Below are 23,367 nucleotides of genomic sequence, written 5' to 3' on the forward strand. Positions count from 1 at the left end.
AGATCTGCAGTACAATTCACGTGGACATTAAAAATTGCAATATCTGGTTCAAAATCGACCTCGTTTTTGAGACCCGCTTGATTGCTAAGCGAGCAAGAGAGTAAGAAATACAAAGGATTTGTGTGGTAGAACGGCGTCGCTGTCTTTTATCTCGCTCCCACTACAGGAAACTGTTTTGGCTTACTTTCAGTGCGCTCTCATTATTTCTAGGGATAATTTAAATGTCTGTGTGTGTGTGTATGTGTCCGCACAAGCAATAATGCGCACAAAATCAAATGGCCAAGGCATTTATTTCCTTTTTAAGGGAAAAGTAATATGAAATAATAAAAGGCTTTGCCACGTCGATGCAAAATTCTTGCATTTTAGCTCGTTATCGTTGGTAAGGGTACCTAAGCGTTGGCATGTGTGCATTTAAAATTTTTTTATTTGCCATTTGCATAATTTGTATATGAATGGAAGCATTTATGCGTTTTTGTGCCTGTTGACTGTCCGATATAAATTTTACAAGATGTGATTTCTAAGTTCCGAGCTCTACTCACACACAGCCACACACAAATGTGTGTAAATGGGCAAATCATGGGCGCAAAAGAAAATTTCACGCGTCTGACGCGCATCTTCAATTGTAAAGCCAGTGGGCATGTCATCGCAAGAGGACTACTCCCTGCCCGACCTTTAAGGTGACTCAAACGGCAAGGTTTTGCCAAGACGATTGGGCGACAGTACGACCACCTGCGTTATGAGGTTGTTAAGGTATTAATTATGATTTTACAGATTCTACACTTAATAATAATAAACAACAACAAAAAAAAAAAAAAAAAAAAATAGCCATGTCATAGGTAAAGAGGGTATAGAGCGTGGGCCCCAACACACTCCCTTGAGAAACGCCAGCCCCGATGGCCTTCATGTTGGACTCAACTCCATCGAGTGCTGCCAACGGAAAGGATTGCTTCAATTTACAAAATAAACTGGTGCACCTAAAGTTTTGCTACAAAAAATTTCATTTTCCGCGCACCTGATTAAGTTTTGCAGCAAGCAGCTTTTAGCTGCTAAATTAATTAATGGAACTTGGAGCAAAATAGAGGTGGGCCAAATTAAACAAGACTGTGACGTGTTTTGAACTCAAAACAACCAGTAAGATCAATAAGATAAGTAAGATAAATAAATATTCAGAAATGTTTTAGAAAAAGTATAGGATAGAATCTCTCAAATATACTTATTACAAGTGCAGGTTGATTTATGTGAATGTAATATGACTTATTTTTAATTATATTTTTTATAAATTATATAATCAGCAAAGTATATAAAATGATTAGATTTTACTTAAGTATAATGTACGGGGCGTTAAGCCTCAGCAGATTTGTAGACTTGCCAGTTTGCTATATTGACCAGACCCTAGGAGGAGGCCTAGCTATCCGGCATTATTAGTTCATAACTACGTATACAAATGATTTTCAGCTAGCGATATTTGGAATGTATTAACGTATTAATATTATACGAGCGTATGTTTAGGCTTAAGCTTAAGAACCATATATATATATAATGTAATAGAAATATAATACATATATATATAAATATATATGTATAAATATATAGGATAGATACAAAAAACTAATAACATTTGAAAACTTCCCTTGTCGCAGCTGTTTGTTTTATATTCACAAGTCATTTAATAGCAATTAATTGTACATAAGGCTTTTTCCAAATGTATATAAAATAGGCGAAATATTCGAACAATACGCACCTGCCCAGTAAAATTGATATTGTAAATACGCATTTGGTTGTTTTCAATTAGATTTGCTTGTATTTTATTAAGTTTGATGTGCATATATAATTAGCTGTGCCAAAATTTGTTTTTAATAAAACAGCTATTCAAATATTCAATAGAATAAGAAGATGTTCGTTTATTATAAGCCGGTTATTTAATGCTCTCTCTACTAAAAAAAATCAATAAAAATTTGTTCAAGCTAATAAAGCTGCGTCCCTAGCGTCAATAAATTCATATTCATTTGATGTTATTATGTCTGCAATTTCCATTTTATAATACTGCATTGAAATTTATTATTAAAAAATATGTATTTATTAAAAAAATATTTCTTAGTCCCTGCGTGTTAAGCAATCAATGAGGAAATGTTAATACTCTCTGGAAAGGTATACATGTATATTTGGCAATTCTATTTGATAATCCCACAATCAAAAGTGCTGGCTATCATAAATGTAAGCATACTAAATTATTTGTGAACATTTTTATGTTTCACTTGTTGACACAGCTGCAAAAATTTCGATATTAAAAGAGTAAATAGAAATGCAAAATAAATCGCTATAAAATGGGCAGACGGAGCCACAATTTTACATTCAAATCCAACTCTCTTTCTGGCATCGAGATGAAATTCCAAACGTTGATCTTCGGCTGTGCCGTTTTGGCCATTTGCCTGATTAGAGGCAGCAACGCGGTATGTGCAACGGAGGGCGCCTGCACTGCAGCCGAATGCGAAGACACTGCCAATGCATCAGATCCTAGCTGTGCCACCACAACCGCGGATACAACTACGCCTGCCGCTGCCGCTGCAACGACGACAGCTTCTGATACAGCAACAACTGCTGCCAGTGCGACATCTGACACTACTACTGCTGCTTCCTCAAGCGCTACTACTGCATCCAGCTCAACTTCCACATCATCTTCCAGCAAAAGAGTACGCCGTCTTCGCAGACGTATTGCAGCCCTACGTAGGCAGAACAGGCGCCTTAGGTTGAACTTGGCAAAATGTAGAACTGCTCGGAGGGTAAGGCGAGTGGTGGTAAACAGGAACACAAATGGGAACACAAATACGAACACCAATAGGACCGACAGGACCAGAATCCTGGTGCCGGTTAGTGTTGCCAGGCAGATTAGGAACAGAAGAAGGCTTAACAGGGCCAACTAAAGAAAACCAGAACGATAACTAATCCATAATAATTCCAATAAATATATATATTGCATGCCCAAAATACTTGTGTGTTACTTAGTCAAATTTTAATCATCAATGATCAACACCCTGCAAAATGTCTACTGGACACAGCGTTTTATAAGCTTCGTCACTGACGAAGTCATAATATATAAAAGACAATGTTTATGAAAACGATTTGTAATTTTATTGTTCTGTACTGAGCACCTCTGTCGTTTAATATAAGCTTTTTAGATCGTATGCCAGATAATATGCAAATATGCATTCGTTAAAGCTGGCAACGTAGAACGCTCTTTGTCATAAGAGAAACGGTAAAACATAGGCCAATCGGAATCCTTAGTCTAATAAATCGATTAGATATATTAAGTAAAGAGTTTTCCTTGACTAACTAGTAAAGCTACATTTTAGATTGAAAGCGAGCACAGCAACGGAGCGTAAAAGCAAATTGTGGATAAAGTTTGTATGAAAAGCATAAAAAACAACATAATCATATAAATGTCCTCTGTGGTCGAGACGCCACGAGCCTGCGTGGCTGCAGGATCCATGCGACAGCCTAACAAGCAGGTGGCCGGATCAAATAGAGCATCAATTTTCAATTTTTTTGATTTGTTATTATTATTAAAGAAAGTATCAAACTTGAAATAAATTTAGATCAGCTTATTTTGTGTCTCCTTTCTCAGACTTTAATATACATTGAGATATTATTTATCTGGATTATTTATCTGTTTTACTTTTTAACAGAAGCCGTCGGCATACGCAAGATATTTTTTATATTAAGATTTTGTTTATTTTTATTTTGTAAAATATATAATAATATATAATATATCATTTAAACTGTAACATTCCATTTTATATAAATCGAAATGCAGCATATATCTTAAGGCTTGCATTGAGGCTTTCATTTTATTTATAAGACACACGCCTAAAGCTATGCTGCGATCATTTTTGTTGGTTAAACATCAAATACTCAAGTAATGCTCTAAGCATGGAATCTGAATCGTTTCATAAGTTACCAATCAAAAAGGGACGTACTAAACAAACAGGCTGCGAATTCTATAACCTGGTTGTAAAATCATCTTAATCGTCTGGCAGAGTGGGAGAATCCGAATGCGTAGTAGATTGCGAATGCCTGTGCATTACACATAAAAAATATATTCATAAATATCCATCAAGATGAACAGTAAATATATATTCTCAACAGTCGAATGACTTGTAAAATACACAAAGTTACCAATAAATTGTATCTTTTTATTAACAAATTTATTTGCTTAATTAATTGGTGAAAGAGTAAAAGCTCCTGTTCAAATAAAAATAATACAATAAAGAAAGCATATGGTCCTATGACTAATTATATTCTTGTTTAGTATCGACATCATAATATGCATAAGAATTGAATTTTATACAAAAGCAAATACCGAAAACTTGTAGACTCTCTTGTGGTACACAGAAAATTACAAAACCTGGTGTCCTGCTAGTTGAATAAAGATCGGACTGTAAGCGATTTTGTATATTGCCCAAAGAATGTGGCAGACCCGCTCTGTAAAGTGCGCAGTTAGCGACGTGTGTATTTCTGTGTGTGTACTCGGGAATGCTTGTAACGGTAGCTTAACACTAGATACAGTGGTCTCTGGCACACCCTACCAGAATACTCGTAAAACAGCTGTTCAAATGTTATTAAAAAAAAAGACTTATCGTAAGCCGTTAGCTTAATGCCCTTGCACTAATCTAATTTGAATGAAAAGGTATCAGGGAGAATAAAACTCTGACTTTACATACAATTTGCCTTATTATTTTTTATTAACACCGACCTTAAATATTATTCAATCCAAGTGTTACGCAGTTGGTGGCAAAGTGAGAATACCCACTTTAATTCGGCAATTTGAAAAATCAGATCATAAATGTAAGCATACTTTGGACTATTTATTTGTTTATTCAGAAGCCACAGCCGAAAAGAATTGTAATATTCAAATGCGGAAATTCAAAATTGATATAAAATGAGCAGACGGAGCCCCAGTTTGGCATTCGAATCCAACACTCGCTCTGGCATCGAGATGAAATTCCAAACGTTGATCTTCGGCTGTGCCGTTTTAACCATTTGCCTGATTAGAGGCAGCAATGCGGCATGTGCAACAGCCGGCGCCTGCACTGCAACCGAATGCGCGGACACTGCCAATGCATCAGATCCTAGCTGTGCCACCACGACCGCGGATACAACTACGCCTGCCGCTGCCGCTGCAACGACGACAGCTTCTGACACAGCAACAACAACTGCCAGCAGTGCGGCTGCTGCTACTACTTCTGCTTCCTCAAGCGCAACTACTGCCTCTACCACAACTTCGACATCTTCTGGAAGTAGCAGTATTCGCCGTCTTCGCAGACGTATTCTTGCCCTACGTAGGCAGAACAGGCGCCTTAGGTTGAGGTTGACAAGATGTAGAACTGCTCGGAGGGTATCAAAGAAAACCACTAAATCCAAGACAACCAAAAGGACCAAAATATTAGTGCCGATCAGTGTTGCGAAGAAGATTAAGAACAGGAACAGGACCAACTAAAGAAACCAAGTTGATGATCTAACCCAACTCTTTCAATAAATATTTACATTGCATACAATTTACATTACATTACATTTGTGTTTTATTAGTTTCAACGTCAATCATCAGAAAACAGCACCCTAACATTATAAAAAAAAAACTAAAGCATGTAACAAACTGACTGACTGAATAACTGACTGACTAACTGATTGGTGAACATAGTCCGTAGGAGGTCGACGAATGAAATATTTACTGCAGTTATATTGTCTGATGAAGGTGCGTGCAAAGATAGAATTTTGAGAAATTTCACCCGCAAGAGTGAAAAAATCGTGAAAATGGTTGAAGGAAATTTTTTTATATTTTCTGATTGGCCTCAAAACTCATTATAGAAAATCTTTTTTCGGCAAATTCACCCTTCTGGTGGATATGGAAAACAATGATTTGGTAGGTATAGTTTCGAATCGATACGCATTTATTCATAAATATAAATTATTCATAAATATAAAACGAATAGAAGGGCTACGGCACGCCGAAGATTTAATATTGCAGCCCCAACCTGTTCATGATGCTCATAGTGCTTTGCCCGAATCTAAGAAGCATAAGATATCAGAAAAAGTCTCTTATATAACATCATTTTCGACCGATCGTTCCTATGCAATCTGTATGTTATAATGGTCCAATGAACATTAGGGTTTGTAGGAAAAATAGTGAACTTAAAGGCGGCAACTTTGGTATAGATAGATATCAAGATATCATGATATCGACTCGGCTGTTGATTCTGATCAAGAATATATATACTATGTGAAAATTCATTTCAAAAGTGTTTCATACTTTGTAGACAATCCGTTCCTCTAAAATGAAAAAAAAGGTTTATACATGAAAGTTTTTTTTTGCCATCGAGCGTCATATTTAATATAAAAATGGTGGGAAATGTTGTTTCCGACTCACGGATAAATATCCCAAATTTGAAGTATCCGGGCAAGGCCGTCTAATATCTGTTAGTATTTTTATACATCTTGAATAAGTTTATAATTCACTACCTTTTCAAATAAGATTTTCTTGATCGTATGAATTTGTTTTACTAACTAAATCACAATGTTAACTTAGGCTGCAAACTATATTACGCGGCTTGGGAATCATCCAAATCGTCTGGCTAGGTGGCTTCTAAGAGGCGTAGAATTGAGGAGTCCGAGGGCGGAGGATATTGCGGATATTTCATCCAATCGATCTCTCAGATTGGTTTATATAAACAACCTATCCTTGTAAATTTTTTTTGTAAGTCTTAACAGTCAAACAGGTAACATTTACTATTAAATAAATATTCTCTTCAAATACCCACATAAATACATTTTCAATAGTCGAAAGATTTGTACAACACACAAACATACAAATAAGTTGGTTCCGTGCACAAACATTTGGTTGTCTCACAATGTTATGTGCTTGTTGTTCATTAAGTTGGAAATGCATATTGACTTTGTTATGCCAACATTATAATACCCTTAACCCATTGACAATGAGTAAAAGAGTAAATGCTTTTTTAAGGAAGCATCTCCGACCGGATAAAATAAATATAATCTTGATCAAGACGAGGAGTTGAGCCGATCAATGTGGAATATCTATATATTATCGATTCATTCGATTCTAATATGTTATTGAGAAACTCGATTATTAAGGGGTAGAGGCATCAAACTTGTAGACTCTCGTATGGTATACACAGATTATAAATATTTAGCTTTTTTGATATATCCGACTAGGGGAATCCCTAGAATTAAAAAATCTTATTTTGAAGGGTTCACTCTTTGCTGTACACACAGAGGAGTTGTATATTGAGGACTGCATTGCCCAAAGTCTATGGCTGGGTGAAGAAGCAGACCTGCTCTGTAAAGTGCGCAGTTAGAGACGTGTTCAGGGCTCTATGGCACACCCTACCAGAACACTCGTAAAACAGTTGTTCAAATAATATTAGAAAAAAAATTGTGGTAAATATTATTCTATCCAAGTGTTACGCAGTTGGTGGCAAAGTGAGAATACCCACTTTAATTCGGCAATTTGAAAAATCAGATCATAAATGTAAGCATACTTTGGACTATTTATTTGTTTATTCAGAAGCCACAGCCGAAAAGAATTGTAATATTCAAATGCGGAAATTCAAAATTGATATAAAATGAGCAGACGGAGCCCCAGTTTGGCATTCGAATCCAACACTCGCTCTGGCATCGAGATGAAATTCCAAACGTTGATCTTCGGCTGTGCCGTTTTAACCATTTGCCTGATTAGAGGCAGCAATGCGGCATGTGCAACAGCCGGCGCCTGCACTGCAACCGAATGCGCGGACACTGCCAATGCATCAGATCCTAGCTGTGCCACCACGACCGCGGATACAACTACGCCTGCCGCTGCCGCTGCAACGACGACAGCTTCTGACGCAGCAACAACAACTGCCAGCAGTGCGGCTGCTGCTACTACTTCTGCTTCCTCAAGCGCAACTACTGCCTCTACCACAACTTCGACATCTTCTGGAAGTAGCAGTATTCGCCGTCTTCGCAGACGTATTCTTGCCCTACGTAGGCAGAACAGGCGCCTTAGGTTAAGGTTGACAAGATGTAGAACTGCTCGGAGGGTATCAAAGAAAACCACTAAATCCAAGACAACCAAAAGGACCAAAATATTAGTGCCGATCAGTGTTGCGAAGATTAAGAACTGGAACAGAAACAACTAAAGAAACCAAATTGATGATCTAACCAAACTCTTTCAATAAATATTTACATTGCATATCCAATAACACACTTGTCTCTTACATGAAAATTGAATTGAAATAGTTACATTATCACAGTCAAAAATCCGGATAAAGCTGTTGGCCCAGTATTGCATGGTATCTAACAATATGATCAAGGAACCTTGAGTTTTTGGGGAATGTACAGTCAAAAGTCAGTTGTTACAAATAATCTTTGGAAAAGGCTATATTTACCGAAATTTCCTAAGGCTATTGTGGCTGGCATTATTTTTGAGTTCTAGAACTACGTCAAGTCGATTGGGTACATATATCATGGCAAACGAAGAGCGATTGTTGTTTGAATGTTCTTTGTCCTATGTCGATTGAACAGTTATAATTCTTATCCAGAATAGTTGTTTATCTTTTTCGATATCAATTGACACAAATTTTCTTTATTTTTTTTTGTGTTTTTATTAATACACCATTAATACATCACGGAATATAAATATTTGCATCAAACTAGTTGATAATGTATATCAAATTGGATCTCTCACTTAGTTAATTTGGCTTTTCTTAACTAAAGCATTAGTTAAGGCATTTTTATTTAGCAATACAAACCTTAAATATTCCAATATTCCTCTACTATTAAGTTTCACCTGATCTAACTTCCCCTTTCAGCTGAGAATAATCTAAATGCGTGCATTAGGGCATTCTTATATCTAACATGTGTCACGCCTTAAATTATGCCTCAAAAAATTCCTTTTTCTTACGCGAGAACATTTTTTTTTACCAGTTTTATAGTCATCAGCTTTTCTATTCTAGAAATAAGAAATCCCTTCAACATATGCTATATTCATACAAATTGAATATTATGAAATATTTGGACTTTCAAAAATTAGAATTCAATATTCAATATAATGAAATCAAATTGAATCCGTTAACATTTAACATATAATATACTCTATCCTTAAACATAGACAAAGACAGGCAATACATTAAAGGAATAAAGAAAAACTTGAATTCATTTTTACCAATTCTTCAGACATGTAAGAGCACTGTGGTAGATTACAAAATCCCCTGTAGCCCAGAGCTAATATAATACTTTGATTAAAGTATTGAACTCTTTAAATCATAAAATATATATTTAACCAATAGCTTGGCTTTAGCCTTAAAGATGATCTTGGGAGGAATGGTCGAGTTATCCATATCTGACTATTGAATGTTTCGGAGAAGATTTTGCATTCGTCATAGATTTGGCAGCGCGTGTTAGAAAGAACCAAAAAGTTGTTAAACACAGCTAATTAAATATTAAATGGAAATACTTTTGATATTGAACAAGTCAAATTCAATTTAATAGAAATTGCAATGCAATTGCCCGGTCTATCACAAACAAGACAAAAAAACTAATTCTTTAAACATGATTTGGATTTGCTCTTTGTTGTTACAGCTGCTTCAATTCATTAACAATACAATTTATAGATTCCAAATCGCTATAAAATCGGCTGCCGGGGCCATAGGTAGACATTCAAAACACCTCGCTGGCATCGAGATGAGAGTCCAAACGATGATCTTTGGCTGTGCCATTTTGGCCATTTGTCTCATTAGAGGCAGCAATGCGGCATGTAAAATAGAGGGCGACTGCACTGAAACCGAATGCGCAATTCCTGAAAACCAAACGGACCCTAGCTGTCCAGCCACGACCCCGACAACGCCCAACACGCCTGCCACACCAGCCCCACCAGCTACACCAGCTACACCAGCCACACCGGTCACACCGGCCACCCCAGAGACTACACCGGCGCCAACTGGCAGCACTGCGACAACACCGCCTAGCAGTGGAAGTTCTCCCTCAAGTTCTACGGGATCAGGCTCATCAACTGACACGGAGACGGCTGCGCAATTGGCTGCGGCTCAGGCTAGAGCCAACCGGCTGAGAAACCGAATTAGGCGGATGAGGCGTCAGCAGCGCCGGAGGAATGCAAGGAGGAGGAATCGTGCTAGACGGCAAGCTGCCGCAAGAAGGAGGGCCGCATTGATGGCAAATAACAGGAACCGAAGAAATAGAAACAGGAATCGCAGACGCAACACAGTTGGTTAGGTCAAAATATACCAGAAAAGGCCAACATTTGCCTAACCCAATAAATTTGAATTCTGCAACATTATTTGGTCTATTGCTGCAATAGATTTTTAATTCTGTCCACATGGGATTGTTCGTTCAAGATCACCAGCTTCCAAGGATCATGACAACGAAGGCTAAGTAGAGACCCTACACATTAGCATTTTTACATTGACAAATCATAAATCCACAATAGACATTGAAAGTGTTGGGCATGCGTAAATAAGTGAACTTTCAAACAGTGAGCACCAAACTAAACCGAATCGTTGAAAAAATATTAACTTGGGATATTTGCCCAAAGCAAAGCGCGACGAAATTCAATTTTAAAGAAAGCCAAAGCAAGCTTCTCTACGCAAACGCTGCACAAAACACTAACGAATTCTAATTTATAAACGGCAAAAAAAAAAATAACAAGAGTAATTTTAGATGCATTATAAGCTAGAAAAGTTTCGCGTTTAAAAATAAGTATAAGGCTCGCGTCGCGAGTTTCCGGTCTAGGCGATACCCTGACCCTCTTCTACCAAATGCAGCAGCTAAAATATGTCCCTCACAAAGCGTAACTTGCCATGGCTTTCCTTCTGCCTTATATAGGAGTACTCTAGTCGAGAGTGGCCGATTTGGAGATAGCACGTACGTCGTCAAAGTTTTGACAATCATTAATATTCAAACATACACACATACACAACCACACGGTACTTTGGTGCTTATAAAGTGCAAAGATTTAAATAATACAATTGTAAAAAATAATTTATTCTTGATCAGTGCAATTGTTCTTTTCAAAGAGCTCTCTTAGCAGATAAGCCCATAGTTATTAGCAGAGAATATATTTACTTTATAGTTTCGAAAGCAGCGCGGCTGAGTCTTACATACACTTGCTAAAAATCATTCTATAGAGTATATAAAAAGGTCAGCTGCTTAGCTGGAGAGAAAAATTTGTACTTCCATTTTTGCTTCTGTTGCTGCCACTTGACGCCTCTGATGAATTAAATATCAAACAGAGCTGCAGTTGCAGCCGAGGAATTTATTTTTAAGACAAGCGCACGCTATTGCAACAGCAAATTGAGTTTACCCAGCTGCTGGGCAAGTGGTTTGGTCGACGTCTCCAAAAAGTATGCTATATTTTTAACAAACACTTACCTGCTGCACAACGGGCGAGGCCATCCACTGCTGGAACAAATCCGATGTGACCGAGGGGCGTTTGTGCGGCTTACGGCTCTCAATGAACTCGTGTAGGCGACTCAGCGCCTCAGGCGGGGCACGTTCCGTTAGCCATTTCTCAAACGCCTCGGGCTTCTCCTCAAACAGGCGGGCCACCTCGTCAACATCCTGCTTGCTGCTGCACTTGGCGGACGCCAAAGAAGTAGATGCGCCACTCAAATTGTCGCTGGCCGCAGGTCCACACGGTTCGCTGTCAGCGGAAACCTTTGGTTTGGCCAGCAATGGTTGCGATGGTTGCGATGGCTGCGATGACGTTGCCGACGGCGACGGCGAAGTCGGCGTTTCTGCGGCTGCATGTTGATTGTTGTTGCTCTGCAAGTGACGCTCCAATTTGGCTTGATTGCTTGTGGTTGCCATTGCTGTTGCTGTTCCTGTTCCTGCTGTTGTTGTCGCCTTTTTGGCACCATTGATTAGTGGTTTCGTGGACACTGAAGTAGACGTTGTTAGGGACGCAGACTCAGCTGGCGCCTCTGAGTTTGTTGTGCGTGCTCGCTCGCAGGCGCCACCGGCGACCCCGTCAGCTGCCGCAGACACATCGGTCATGATTCTCACTGTTTGTGTATACGGTTACGGATTCGCTGTGATGCCGGACTGCTGCATATACTCATTATTCTAGCTGTTCACACATCCAGTAAATCAGCCCCAATCTGCTGGTTAATGTGCCGCCTCCACCTTGTGCGAAGCTCTTCAGTTAAGCGCTTGACTGCGGCTCCAGCTGCGTGTGCTGATAAAGTCACGTAGATGGCCACTTATGTGCTTGGGGTTGGGTCTCTAAGCAAAGTTCTGACGACCTGTTGCTATCGCCTGTTGCCTAACAGCCTGCTGTTTTGTTAGCTCCGACTTTAATGGGCAGCGAAGCAGCGCAGGTGCCCGCTGGAAGGGGTAATTGATGAGTGCGACTCAAACTGTTTCCGTCAAATGCTTGTGTGTTGTCATCTTCAGCCCTTGTAGCTGTGCCTGTGGCTGTGGTTGTGTCTGTTACATTAGCCTCTAGATTTAAGTTCATGCACGTTCGCTTCCGGCCCTGATGCCTTCTTTTAATATTGGCGGCCTTAAATATCCGCGCGCAAATGGGTTGGGAGCTTCTATCTAATCCTCGACAGCCATTCAACAGTTCATTTCTGTTTGATTTGCCCCCACGTGCTGTCAACTTGATTTAATTTAAAACGCCTCCAGCGTTATTCAGCCTGTAAAAACAGAAAATCATTGAATAAAAAGTTAGTATTTCATGGCAGATTGAACAGCTAGCCGAATGGAACAGACAGAACGATGTGTAGCGTAGAGTTCTGATATCTGGTATTTCAGAAGTTTTCCATTAGCATAATCTTAATACAAGCTAAAGTAATATACTTTATATTTAAAATAAAATAAAAACATTTTTTTTGTTGGTGTAAAAGTTAAAATTGCCTAACAATACATTGTAAACTATAAATAATATCCCCCACGTTTAGGCAGTGTAGGTAAAGAATTGAACATTTTGTTTAATTAATTTTATTTATTTAATATTTTTTAAATAAAACAATTTTTGCATTTGGCACACTGTAAACTGTTTGACTTATTTTCGATGCTCATTGAACAACATTTATTCTAGATTTTGGTTTTTTCAATAAGCTCTTGCCGTTCTGGCCACATTCGTGTGGCTAATCAATTATTAAGTTTCCTATTGCTTGAGCTCAGCTATTCTTAAAATGTCAATTGTTTTTGCGCAAACAAATGGATTTCGAATGCACAAGGAAAATCCACAAGAAATATATATGTTAAATAGAATTTATTTGTGGGTAATAAATTTGTTTATTTCAATCGAAAATATCTCGAAAAGCTGGCGCATACGAAATGAAAATATATTTAAATTCTTCAATGGAGCAAAAAGCTAAATTTATGACCACAAGGTGCATTTTAGGCAAAGGGAGCGAACCAGTGGGCTGTTTGGAGCACAAGGGGGGCAACAGGAAGTCGGGCAACTTCACATGTATGCAAATGGACTAGAGGCACGGGGACAGCCGGCAGTTGTCGAATAGCCACTTAAAGCGCGGCTACATTTCACAGCTGACAACAACAAAAATATATATATTTCTAAATGAAAACGGGGAGCGTTGGGGCACGTTCATGGAATTACAGCGGGTAAGGGGTGGGACGTACGGAGTTGGCAGTTGGCAGTTGCCATTTATGCGCATTTGCATTAGCATGGCTTTTGGCATTTGCATAGAAAGGCTTGCGGCACTTGCCACGTGCGCAACTCTTGTGCGCTGCATTTGCCGCTTTACCTTGACTTCAAGTTTAACTAAAATTGGGGGCAAGAAGTCTTCGTACTATCTTTATGGATCTCCATCTGCTGCCAGCTGTACACATTGATTTTTAGTATCTTCACCGAGAGAGATTGCCTTTTCCTCTGCGTGCGTGTGCGTGCGCACGTGTGTGTATGTGTAGGTGTAGATTTATGTATGTATTGGCTGTGTTTGCGCTATGTACGCTTATTTCCATTTTTACATACTGTTTGCACACGAACCTGACGTCCACCCTGACCAATGGATTGACTTGCATTTGCATGTCATAAACCACGTTGTTTTGTATTAAAGCACACAATGGCAAGCAAAAAGTTGGAGTTGGCTGACTGTTGCTAAACTCAGGCATACCCTGTGTGTAGCTCTGAGCACTATGCTAAGTGCAATTAAGGTGTCTTGGCTATGTCTGGCATTCTTTGTTGGATTCTAAAACAGGGTATATGCAAACAACAACGACAAAGCCGACAGCAACAACTACCTCGAGGTTTATCACGCACTCGTTTGCAATTTCAAATTGGGTAATAAATTCTTGAACTCTGCTCTATAAGGGACTCTTCGGGTGTATTTGTCCCTACGTGTGTGTGTGTGTGTGTGTGTGTGTGTGTGTGTGCATCACTTTGCCATTCATGAGCGTGTGAAATTGCTTTGTTCTCGCCAGCGTTTTATGGGCGGCTATGTTACTGCTTGTGGCATTGGGGCGTGGCCATACCGGTTCACATTGCGCTCTTTTCGACCATTGTGCTTGTAAATTTAATGTCAACACTAAAGATTAAGATTTTAATGCGCTTTTGGTTTTGGTTAACAAATTCGTTTTATGGCCCGTGAGCGCTGGGGCGTATTGTATAGCTGAGTAACCAGAAAATTGCAATAAACTTGTAGCATAAACTACTAAAATTTGTGAGGTTCTTGTAAATTGCAGTACGCGCTTGTTTTTATAGTTGGCCTTAATATGTAAATGCAGTAGAGCATGGACCCAGTCTCTTAGGTTTTTCTTATGTTATATATGTACGAAAAGAAATTGCATTGCATTCAATTTTTGATTTGACTTTGACATAATGAAATGCATGTTTGAAGCTTGGCAAAACTATAAGGACTTGACTTGATAAAACTATTGATTCTAAACTAAAAAATTTGTAATATTTGGCAAGGTTTTTGAAATAAAATGGGATACCGTCCGCAACTTACTTTAAACAAAATTTAATATACATTTTTAACGTTAAGATCTGTGTTATAATTCGCATCATTTTCGTCAGAAAAATATTTGTAGACCCAATAAAAAATATACAAATCAAATGACAAGTGCTTGCTTTTTAAAGCTGATGCAAAATTTACCTGGAGAACAAGTCAAACCAGACCAGGCCAACCAATTTTTTTCCATTCAAATCTATCTGAAGTACTAGAAATTTTCATACTTAACTATTGAATATTAAAAAAAGTATAAAGTCTTACCAATAAGGCTTAAATTATAGAATATATTGCATCTCACAGCACAATGGTAGACATTATTTATACTCGGGCGCGCATTGAAATGTTTGTGAATTTGCGTAATCAAGGCTATGCAAATGTGTTTAGAATGCGCAGAGCGTGCAGCTTGGTCGCTCTTACAGGACGTGGCCTATCCCTTAAAGCCTTTCCTGTCTACCATTGGTCTGTGTCAGTCAACAAAACATCGCAGCTAATTTGCATAACTTAGGAACTGACGCTCGACGTGGGCAAATTGCAATGCAGCGGCGGACAAAGTGATGTGCCGCAATTAGTGTGCCACAAATATGGGTAAATTATGCGAGGAGCACACACAGAACAACAACAACAACAACAACAACAATAACAAGAACAGCAACAAAAGCCTGCCGATGAAGTTTGTTGGGTTGACCGGAAATGAGCAACGGGATGTGGCACGCATCGAAGCATACCAATGTGGTTAGACGGTGCAAACAAAGCCACACAAATCGGGGCTGTTGTATTTGGTCTTTTAGATATTGGCCAGGTATGTGCTGTGCACACACATGCTTATACACACACACTCGCTCTCACGCCCTCTTAGTTAAATATGTGCACTCGCAAATGAAGCTCTTAAATATTTACTCACACATTTCAGTGGTAAATTGCAACAAGGCAAATAATACACATGCAACGGCAACAGGCCGCACGGCGTGTTGCTCATATTTCCGTTAATTAAAAACAGTTTTTTTGCAGTTATTTTTAATTAAAATGCGACGCAAGCATGTCGGCTGCGACGGCAGTCTCGGCTATAGTTGGCATGCAAATGCTGGGCAACCTGGGGGCACCTGCCGCAGCATGCATCCATAAATAGATAGCCACAAGAGGGTGGTGTGGGAGTTGGGGGCGAAGAGCCTATGTGAGCTTTGTAGTTGTTCATGCTCACAACGGCCGCTGTCCGTTGGAAATTAGAGAATTAGCGGCCACATTCTTGTTGCCAAGTGCAAGCGCCATTTTGCAAGCGGAAGTGCCCATTACGCGCAAATGACGTGCGTGTCACGGCAGCGGGCATGGCGGCAGGGGGCAATGCGCAGCACACACGTTAGCGTAAATTAACTTGGCGGCTACTTTGTAGCCCCGCGTCATGTCAAGTCCTTTGGCTCGTCGGCCCGCTTTCATTTTCGTGTTTTCAATTTGGCAAATTGCAACATTGCATTTTGGTCTTGGCCATCAACGGCGCTTAGCACGCCCAAAGCGGCGACGGGCGGTTAGCGAGGCGGATTGGCAACACAGTCACGTAGCCGTGTCACACACACACATACACACACACCCACACACCCAGGGTATGATGCACGTTATACGCTTGCCGCGGCAGGAGCAACCTCTGCTTGCGGCAGTGTTTGCCTTTTTGGCTTTAAAGTGGAAAATGCGTCCAAGGAGAGTCAACGCTGTGCGGCATGTGCAACAATGGTGTTGGCATGCACCAGTCATCGCTCACCCTGCCTCACCCAAAACCAGGTTCGTCTTTTGCTCGTCGCCTTTTAGTTACACCCATGTTTGTTTGCGGTTTTGCACTGCTCTGGTTATTCTAATTTTTCATTCTACCACAGCGATTTCCCACAACACACACGTTCACATACACACAGCAGGAGCGTACATGTTTTAAGCTGCTTGGTATTTCCCTTGACGCTACTTGTTGCATAATAATTGCAAAAGTTCTCAAGCCTCAATAACAAACGCTGAATATGGAAGGCTTAGTTTTAAAATCAGAGACGGCAAGCTAAATGGAATACAATTTGTATAAATAGCTTAAAAAACACGTTAAAGGTTTAAACCAAATAATAATAAATTTAGCTTAAAATAAAAGCAAGTTTTAATTCACCAGCACTCATAACAAGTGTTGGAAAACTAACAAAGGAGTTCACAACTTAGCAAAACCAGTTAAGAAGTCATTTATCAATTTTTTATTTATTTTTATTAATTATTAAATAATAATTCGATAATCAACCAAAACAAACTATTATATAACAATGAAGGCGCAATATCGATAACATCGATAGCGCTTTTGGCGTTTTACAGCACTAGATTCAGCTAGACTTTAAGCAAATGTTACCAAACCATAGCATACTTTTGCGCGCCATGCATTGAATATCAAAAGGCTTACACAAGGGACTTACTGCTTTTGTGAAACACGTATAAAAGAATATTTTTATAATTATGAGATGGTGATGCAGATGTTACTCTGAATACATGCTTGGGCATAATGAAAGTAACTAAAGTTTCTTTTAAATTGCTGTTTATTTAGGTCATAGCCTTTTTTTATGTTTGCAGTAGTGCGATTGTAAACTGCACAATCGTTTTGGCTTTTAAGCTTAGAGTTGAAGCGTAAATGTGTCGGTTGCCACAAAACATTTTGCCGCACTGCATTTTGTCATGCAATTTGCCAAATTTGAAAATGTTTGCATTTGGCATTTGCATTTATTTGCATGTTTCCATGTTGACACTATCGACAATTTCTATTGATCCAAGCAAATGCATTTAAAATAAAATAGTTTTTTGTTGTGTGTAAACACATGAAAAATGTATTTATTTAAAAAAAAAACTCTTTTTCATGGTACTTCAGTAATTGCTTGTGGTTTGAGCCCAAACGATAAATAAAATAAAACAACGTTTCATTTATGCTGGGTGTTAATAGAATAGAGTAATAGATTCTAATGTTGAAATTTAAAATCGTTTTCGTGTTAAAAGTTAGTTGACTATTGGCAAATTGGATGACAAACTGTTAACGAATTTTACTGAATTGTATTGAGACCACAATAGAAACTCATAAAAAACACTTGACGACAATTTAATTCGATAATAGTTTTATAATAGAATGTCAGTTGCAGCCTAACTTATCGCCGTGCAAAGAACGCAAATTCAATAAAACCAATTCGACAGACTCTCTCCGAGCAGATAATGAGCTGAGTGCAAGCTGAAGGCCAGCTGGGCTGTCATTAATATTTTTTTTATTCCTTGAGTAAATTTACACTTTATTTAATGGAAAGCGATGCGCTGGGGTCCGCGTTGGCGCCTGCTGAGAACTTGTCAAAGCAAAATAATTGAAAAACTTTGGCCGCAGCAGCAAATGGCAAAAGACCAAGAACTAGAAAGCACTGCAGGCATTGCATTAATTAAAACATCGGCCAAAGATGATTATAAGGATCAACACAAACACAAACACAAACGTGCACACGCAAACACGCACACGCCCCGCGGCTTGTATAATCTCCATTACGGCCGAGCACAATAACCAATTTTCTACTCAACTTTCAACTTACAGTATTTTGCTAAGTGAGCACATTTTGAGATTAAATTGGAGATGCCCGGTTATTTCCACTTGACAGCGCGGCAAGGCCAAAAGGATGCAGGACCTCGTCTGACTGCTGACCCCGCCGCAGCAAAAGCAACATAAATGTCAACAAAGTTGACTGCAAATAGTTGCTCGCTGACACAACAATGCGGCAGGGGCTCAGCCACTCAGGCCACCAAGTGTATGCGACAGGCCGCACTCGGGATGCTGCACATCCAGCACATCCTGGTCCAGAATGCAGGACGAAGGTATGACAGTGTGACAGGGTGACAGGGTGACAGGGTGCCAGCCAAGTGGCTTAGTGAACGGTCCAACGAGACGCCACTTCAGTGTCAGCATCTTCCATTAGAGTCGGCAGGTGGCGACCTGCCTGTGGCATGCAACTTGATATGAAAATGGAAAATTTATTAGTTACCAATAACACGAGCTGAATGTGACGCTTAATCTTTGGTCGTCAATATTTGTTGCGTGAAATGACTTGCTCAGCTTAGTGGCAAGTCAAAATGAGTCCTGCCGGCAACCTTTCAGCTCGTGTCATTGGTAATCAGCCAGGTATTCAATCTCTCGGAGTGTATACATTCCTGACTCTTTCATTTTTCTCTTCTCCATTTGCCAATTTGCATACGCATAGCTGTATGAGATTTTAGCACATTGTATTTGTGTGTACGCTTGTTTCTGAATGAAATCTCGTGCCACACTGTGGCTGTAGGCTGTGGCTTTGTTCTCCTTAAGGACCAATTTAATACCAATTTCGGTGCGTGTGCGCGATGTCACAACGTTTGTTATTCAATTTACCATCAGAAACATATGAAATGTTCTGGGAAACAAGCCACAATAATAACATTCATGCATAATTTCTTATATATATAGAACCTGCTCCATGCCGCTTCAAGTCAAAGTCGTTGTCGATAAAGATGCCTCGTCTCGCCGCGATGATGGCGTCGAGATTGTCGCTTGTCTGTTTGCACACGCTTGAGTGGCATTGGCATTGGCATTGGTATTCGAATTGGGCATGAGTCTGATTGTATTGCGCCCAACGGCAACTATAGCAAATAGAGCGCGGTCCGTGCCTCTGCAGCTGCTTCCGTTTCCGCCTGCCATTGTTGCTACAATGGGGCACACCAATGCTGCGGCTTTTGTCTACCCGCCAGCTCATATCGCCCCATTGACAGTTGTAGTTAATGGCATCAGAATATTTAGCTGGAGCTTTGTTTTAAGACAATTTATGCTTGATTGCATTGATTGATTAGCCGCACTTGTTGTTTCGACGGCCACGCCAATTTTGTGCGTACCAGCTTCTACGGCTGCCTTATGTGGCATGTAAGGCACATTCAACTTTAATTGGATCAATATTTGTGTCAGATTGCGAGCAGAATTTGAAATTCAACAGCAAAAGCTTTCCTAATTAAGTCGCATACTTCAGTATATACTGTTCGGCATGAGTAATTTGTTAACTTTTTAATTAAAACTTTAAGTGAGCAACTAATATTAAATAATAAATCGTTTTGCGCTTGACTTAAAACTTTTGCCTTGAGCGTGTCTAAGGCTTAAAGAAAAAGCAGCTAATTTAATTTTGATGCCTTTGGCATTATTAAAAGCTTTTAGTGGCAAAGGCATTATTAAACACGCCAAATGCGATCTAAATAAAGTGAATGTAAGAAAAACAACTTTTTATAAAAAAAAAATGAAAAGCAAAAAATCAATTCCCGAGAGCAAAGTCAATGTACGCAACTTTAAAGAACGTTGTAAAAGCTTATACGATATATCAAACGCTTCTGAAACCGGAGTTGATCCAACAACTGCAAAGGGCAAAGGTCAAGGAATTGTGTACAACTCGAGCGAAGAGTTCGCTGTTTAGCTTTAGCCCCCGAGTATGACAAACATAAAGGACATTAATTGCCCGACTTCGGGTAAAGAGCTGAAAGCAAAAAAAAGTTAATATCAGTGCGTGCAGTGTGCGGGGATTTATTTAAGCCATGGCATGTCAAGCTCCGGGTCTGTAATACTAGCTGTAACTCATTACTATGCAGCCCACATAAAAGTTCCATGGAATATATACACTTGTGTTCATGTATATATGTATGTTCGAAGGACCTCATAAAGCAAATCACAGCGTCGCTTGTCATTTTTCGCATAAAGCGTCGTTCGCTTTGTATTCTTACTTAAATACGAGTATTTTATTTGCAGCTTTGTTTCATTTATATCTCCTGCACTCATGGGCCAACAAGAGGGAGTAATAAATAAACCAGTTCATATACACATACTTAATATGATATTCTCCTTCTTATGTACACACGCATATTTATCGATTCGCATTTATCAAATATAGTTCGTATGCACATTATACTTTATTGCTTCAAATATTTATGGAGTTCAGTACATCGAATAGCTCAGTCTAGATTTTTATATAGGTTAATAATAATGTATATTTGTTTTTTTTTTTTTCAATTTTAAATATATTTCACTTGTATAATGGATACTGAGTATCTGACAGTTGAGCATACATCATAGCTGTTAGTCAGCAAAAATATGAGACTTCTGTATTTTATGTACAAAATGTTGCCGTCATGTATTTCACTCGCAAATGACATAAGCTCGGCCTTACAATGCTGCCCCCAAACTCGAACTAAATCCCTTCAAAAGCAAATGACACAAAGCAATTGATGATACTGCAGAGAGTTAAATTATTTTAAAATCTCACTGCAGACAGCGAATCGAGCTCAAATTAAAGATTGCACACAAACGGCACACAAGATTTATTGCCAGCTTAATGAGTCAGTGACCTGTGCCTGCATAAGACAATAAAGCCATTGCAAAGATTCTAGACATGCATCCAAGTGGAACAATTCTGCTCAATGGAGCTCAATGGACCAGGCTTATGGTTAGTTATGATGTTAGCTGTTGATTAGCTGCAAGCGAAATTGCATTTTACGTCTGACTTGAGCCTAATTCCTGACTGTTTCTTCTGGATATGGATACAGATTTTAGATACATTTCAATTGCAGTTAATAAACATTAATTTTCCAGTCGATTCACATATTTTCGTTAGACAGCAGCTTCACCTTCATCCATCAGCATTAGTACTCATCAATATTTCCGCTCACATTCACTGGAACCACCAATCATTTCTGCAATAGGGATTCAGGGCAACTGCAGGACATTGAAATGCCATTAGCATTAGGACACGCTGCGCTGGTTAACCGCAACAACTGAACCGCGATGAATGCGTGCTATAAAAACACGACCGAGGACGAAAGTTTGCGCCGCAGGACAACCACAAAGCATGACAAACATTCGTTTGTCCTGTTCCTCGTTGTTCCACTGGCACCGCATTCGACCGCAGTGTGAAAAACTAATTAAAGCGCCGTTTCAGCCACACCCCAGCTGGCCGCGAAAGAGAAAATATGATGCCGATTTAATTTATGATGAGTTCCAACTCTAAAATTCAGGTAAATTATAAGCCAAGCACAATAATAGTTTCTCTATTTCCATAGTTCATTACATGGCAGCTTAACACACGGCAACAAAACCCATTAAGAATTCCTATACAAAATGGGTAAAAATATGTTGATTGCAAAGCTCATGTTTATTTTATGTCAGAGGAAGTCGGGTTAAATAAAATGCAAAGCGTGTTAGAAAAAGCTCATGTTAGCTTTAATTAACATATAATAGTGAAATGTTTTAAAAGAGTACCTTACAGTTATATAATAATGAAGAATTTTGATTATTTTGGCGATGTAAGCTTTAAGCAAGAGCAATTGAAAATGTTAAAATGGTGCTGAAAAATTCTTAAAAATAACAGACTTTAAAATATTTTAATGGAGCTTTCAAAGCTCACATAAGCTTAAATCAAGAAACAGTTCCATATTACTAAATGGCGAATACTTTATAAAAATTTTTCGAGAAGCTCTCAATATAGCTTAAGAAAAGCATAAATAAAAGAAGCGCTTTAATATATAGATGGCGTTCAAAGTTATTGAAAGCTTTAAGAGACATTCATTGAAAAGTTGCGAATAGTACTGAAAAATTCTTAAAGATAACTGTAAGATTTGTAAAATTATGTTTAAGAAGTATCAAAGTTCATTAAAGAAGCGCATAGATATATATGTTAGATGGAGCTTTCAAAGCTTTTGTGAGCTTTAATCAGATTTATATGTAGTTAAGAAAGGTGCAATTAAAGCACATGGACGCTTTAAGTGCGATTAAAAGTCATCAAAAATAGAAACAAAGTAAACGTTACTTTGAAAACTTAACCAACTGTTTAAATTCATGACGTTTTATACCTCTTTTCAAACTCAGAAATATTCTTTAAGACTTATTTTACGTTGAAAAGCCAATTAGAATCACAGCAAGTTTGGATCGCGCCCTGAGGCTTTGGGTGCTGCCCCCAAAATATACAAAAGAATAGTTATTACATTGTTTTCGTACAATGGAAATATTTATAATACAATGTTTGGCACATTGTTTCGTACATTTTGCCCCCCCCCCCCCCCCCCCCCCCCCACAGCTCTGAGCTCTATCTGTCTGTCTGTATGTTTTATCCGATTAGTTTGCTGCACTATTTGTGCAGACAGATGAAAAGGCAAGTCTGGAACTATTGAAGTGCACTTCCTGCCAACTTCTGGTGCTTACCGTATGTCAAGCGGGCAATGAATTGTTGATTGCAGCTTACCAAGAGGAGCTAAGCGGCATTTTTAAGGTGCTGTAGCTATCGATTCGCCGTAATGACTGTAAATTGCCGCTCAACTGTATATAATGTGTTGACAGTTCATG

The 23,367-nt window shown here is 38.9% G+C and overlaps 1 protein-coding gene across 2 annotated transcripts in view; it reads right to left on the reverse strand.

Moving 5' to 3' along the window:
* The window catches only part of LOC115771642 (cGMP-specific 3',5'-cyclic phosphodiesterase), a 59,560-nt gene that overhangs the window by 15,826 nt on the left and 20,367 nt on the right, over window positions 1–23,367 (reverse strand). For both annotated transcript variants that reach the window (XM_030717443.1, XM_030717442.1), the window contains exon 2: window positions 11,440–12,707. In XM_030717443.1, coding sequence (XP_030573303.1) covers window positions 11,440–12,063 — 624 coding nt within the window. In that variant the 5' untranslated portion in view covers window positions 12,064–12,707. The remainder of the gene's footprint in view (window positions 1–11,439; window positions 12,708–23,367) is intronic.

Source organism: Drosophila novamexicana, unplaced genomic scaffold (assembly GCF_003285875.2).
Source record: "Drosophila novamexicana strain 15010-1031.04,08,12 unplaced genomic scaffold, DnovRS2.1 tig00000108-arrow-pilon, whole genome shotgun sequence".
NCBI lineage: Eukaryota > Metazoa > Arthropoda > Insecta > Diptera > Drosophilidae > Drosophila > Drosophila novamexicana.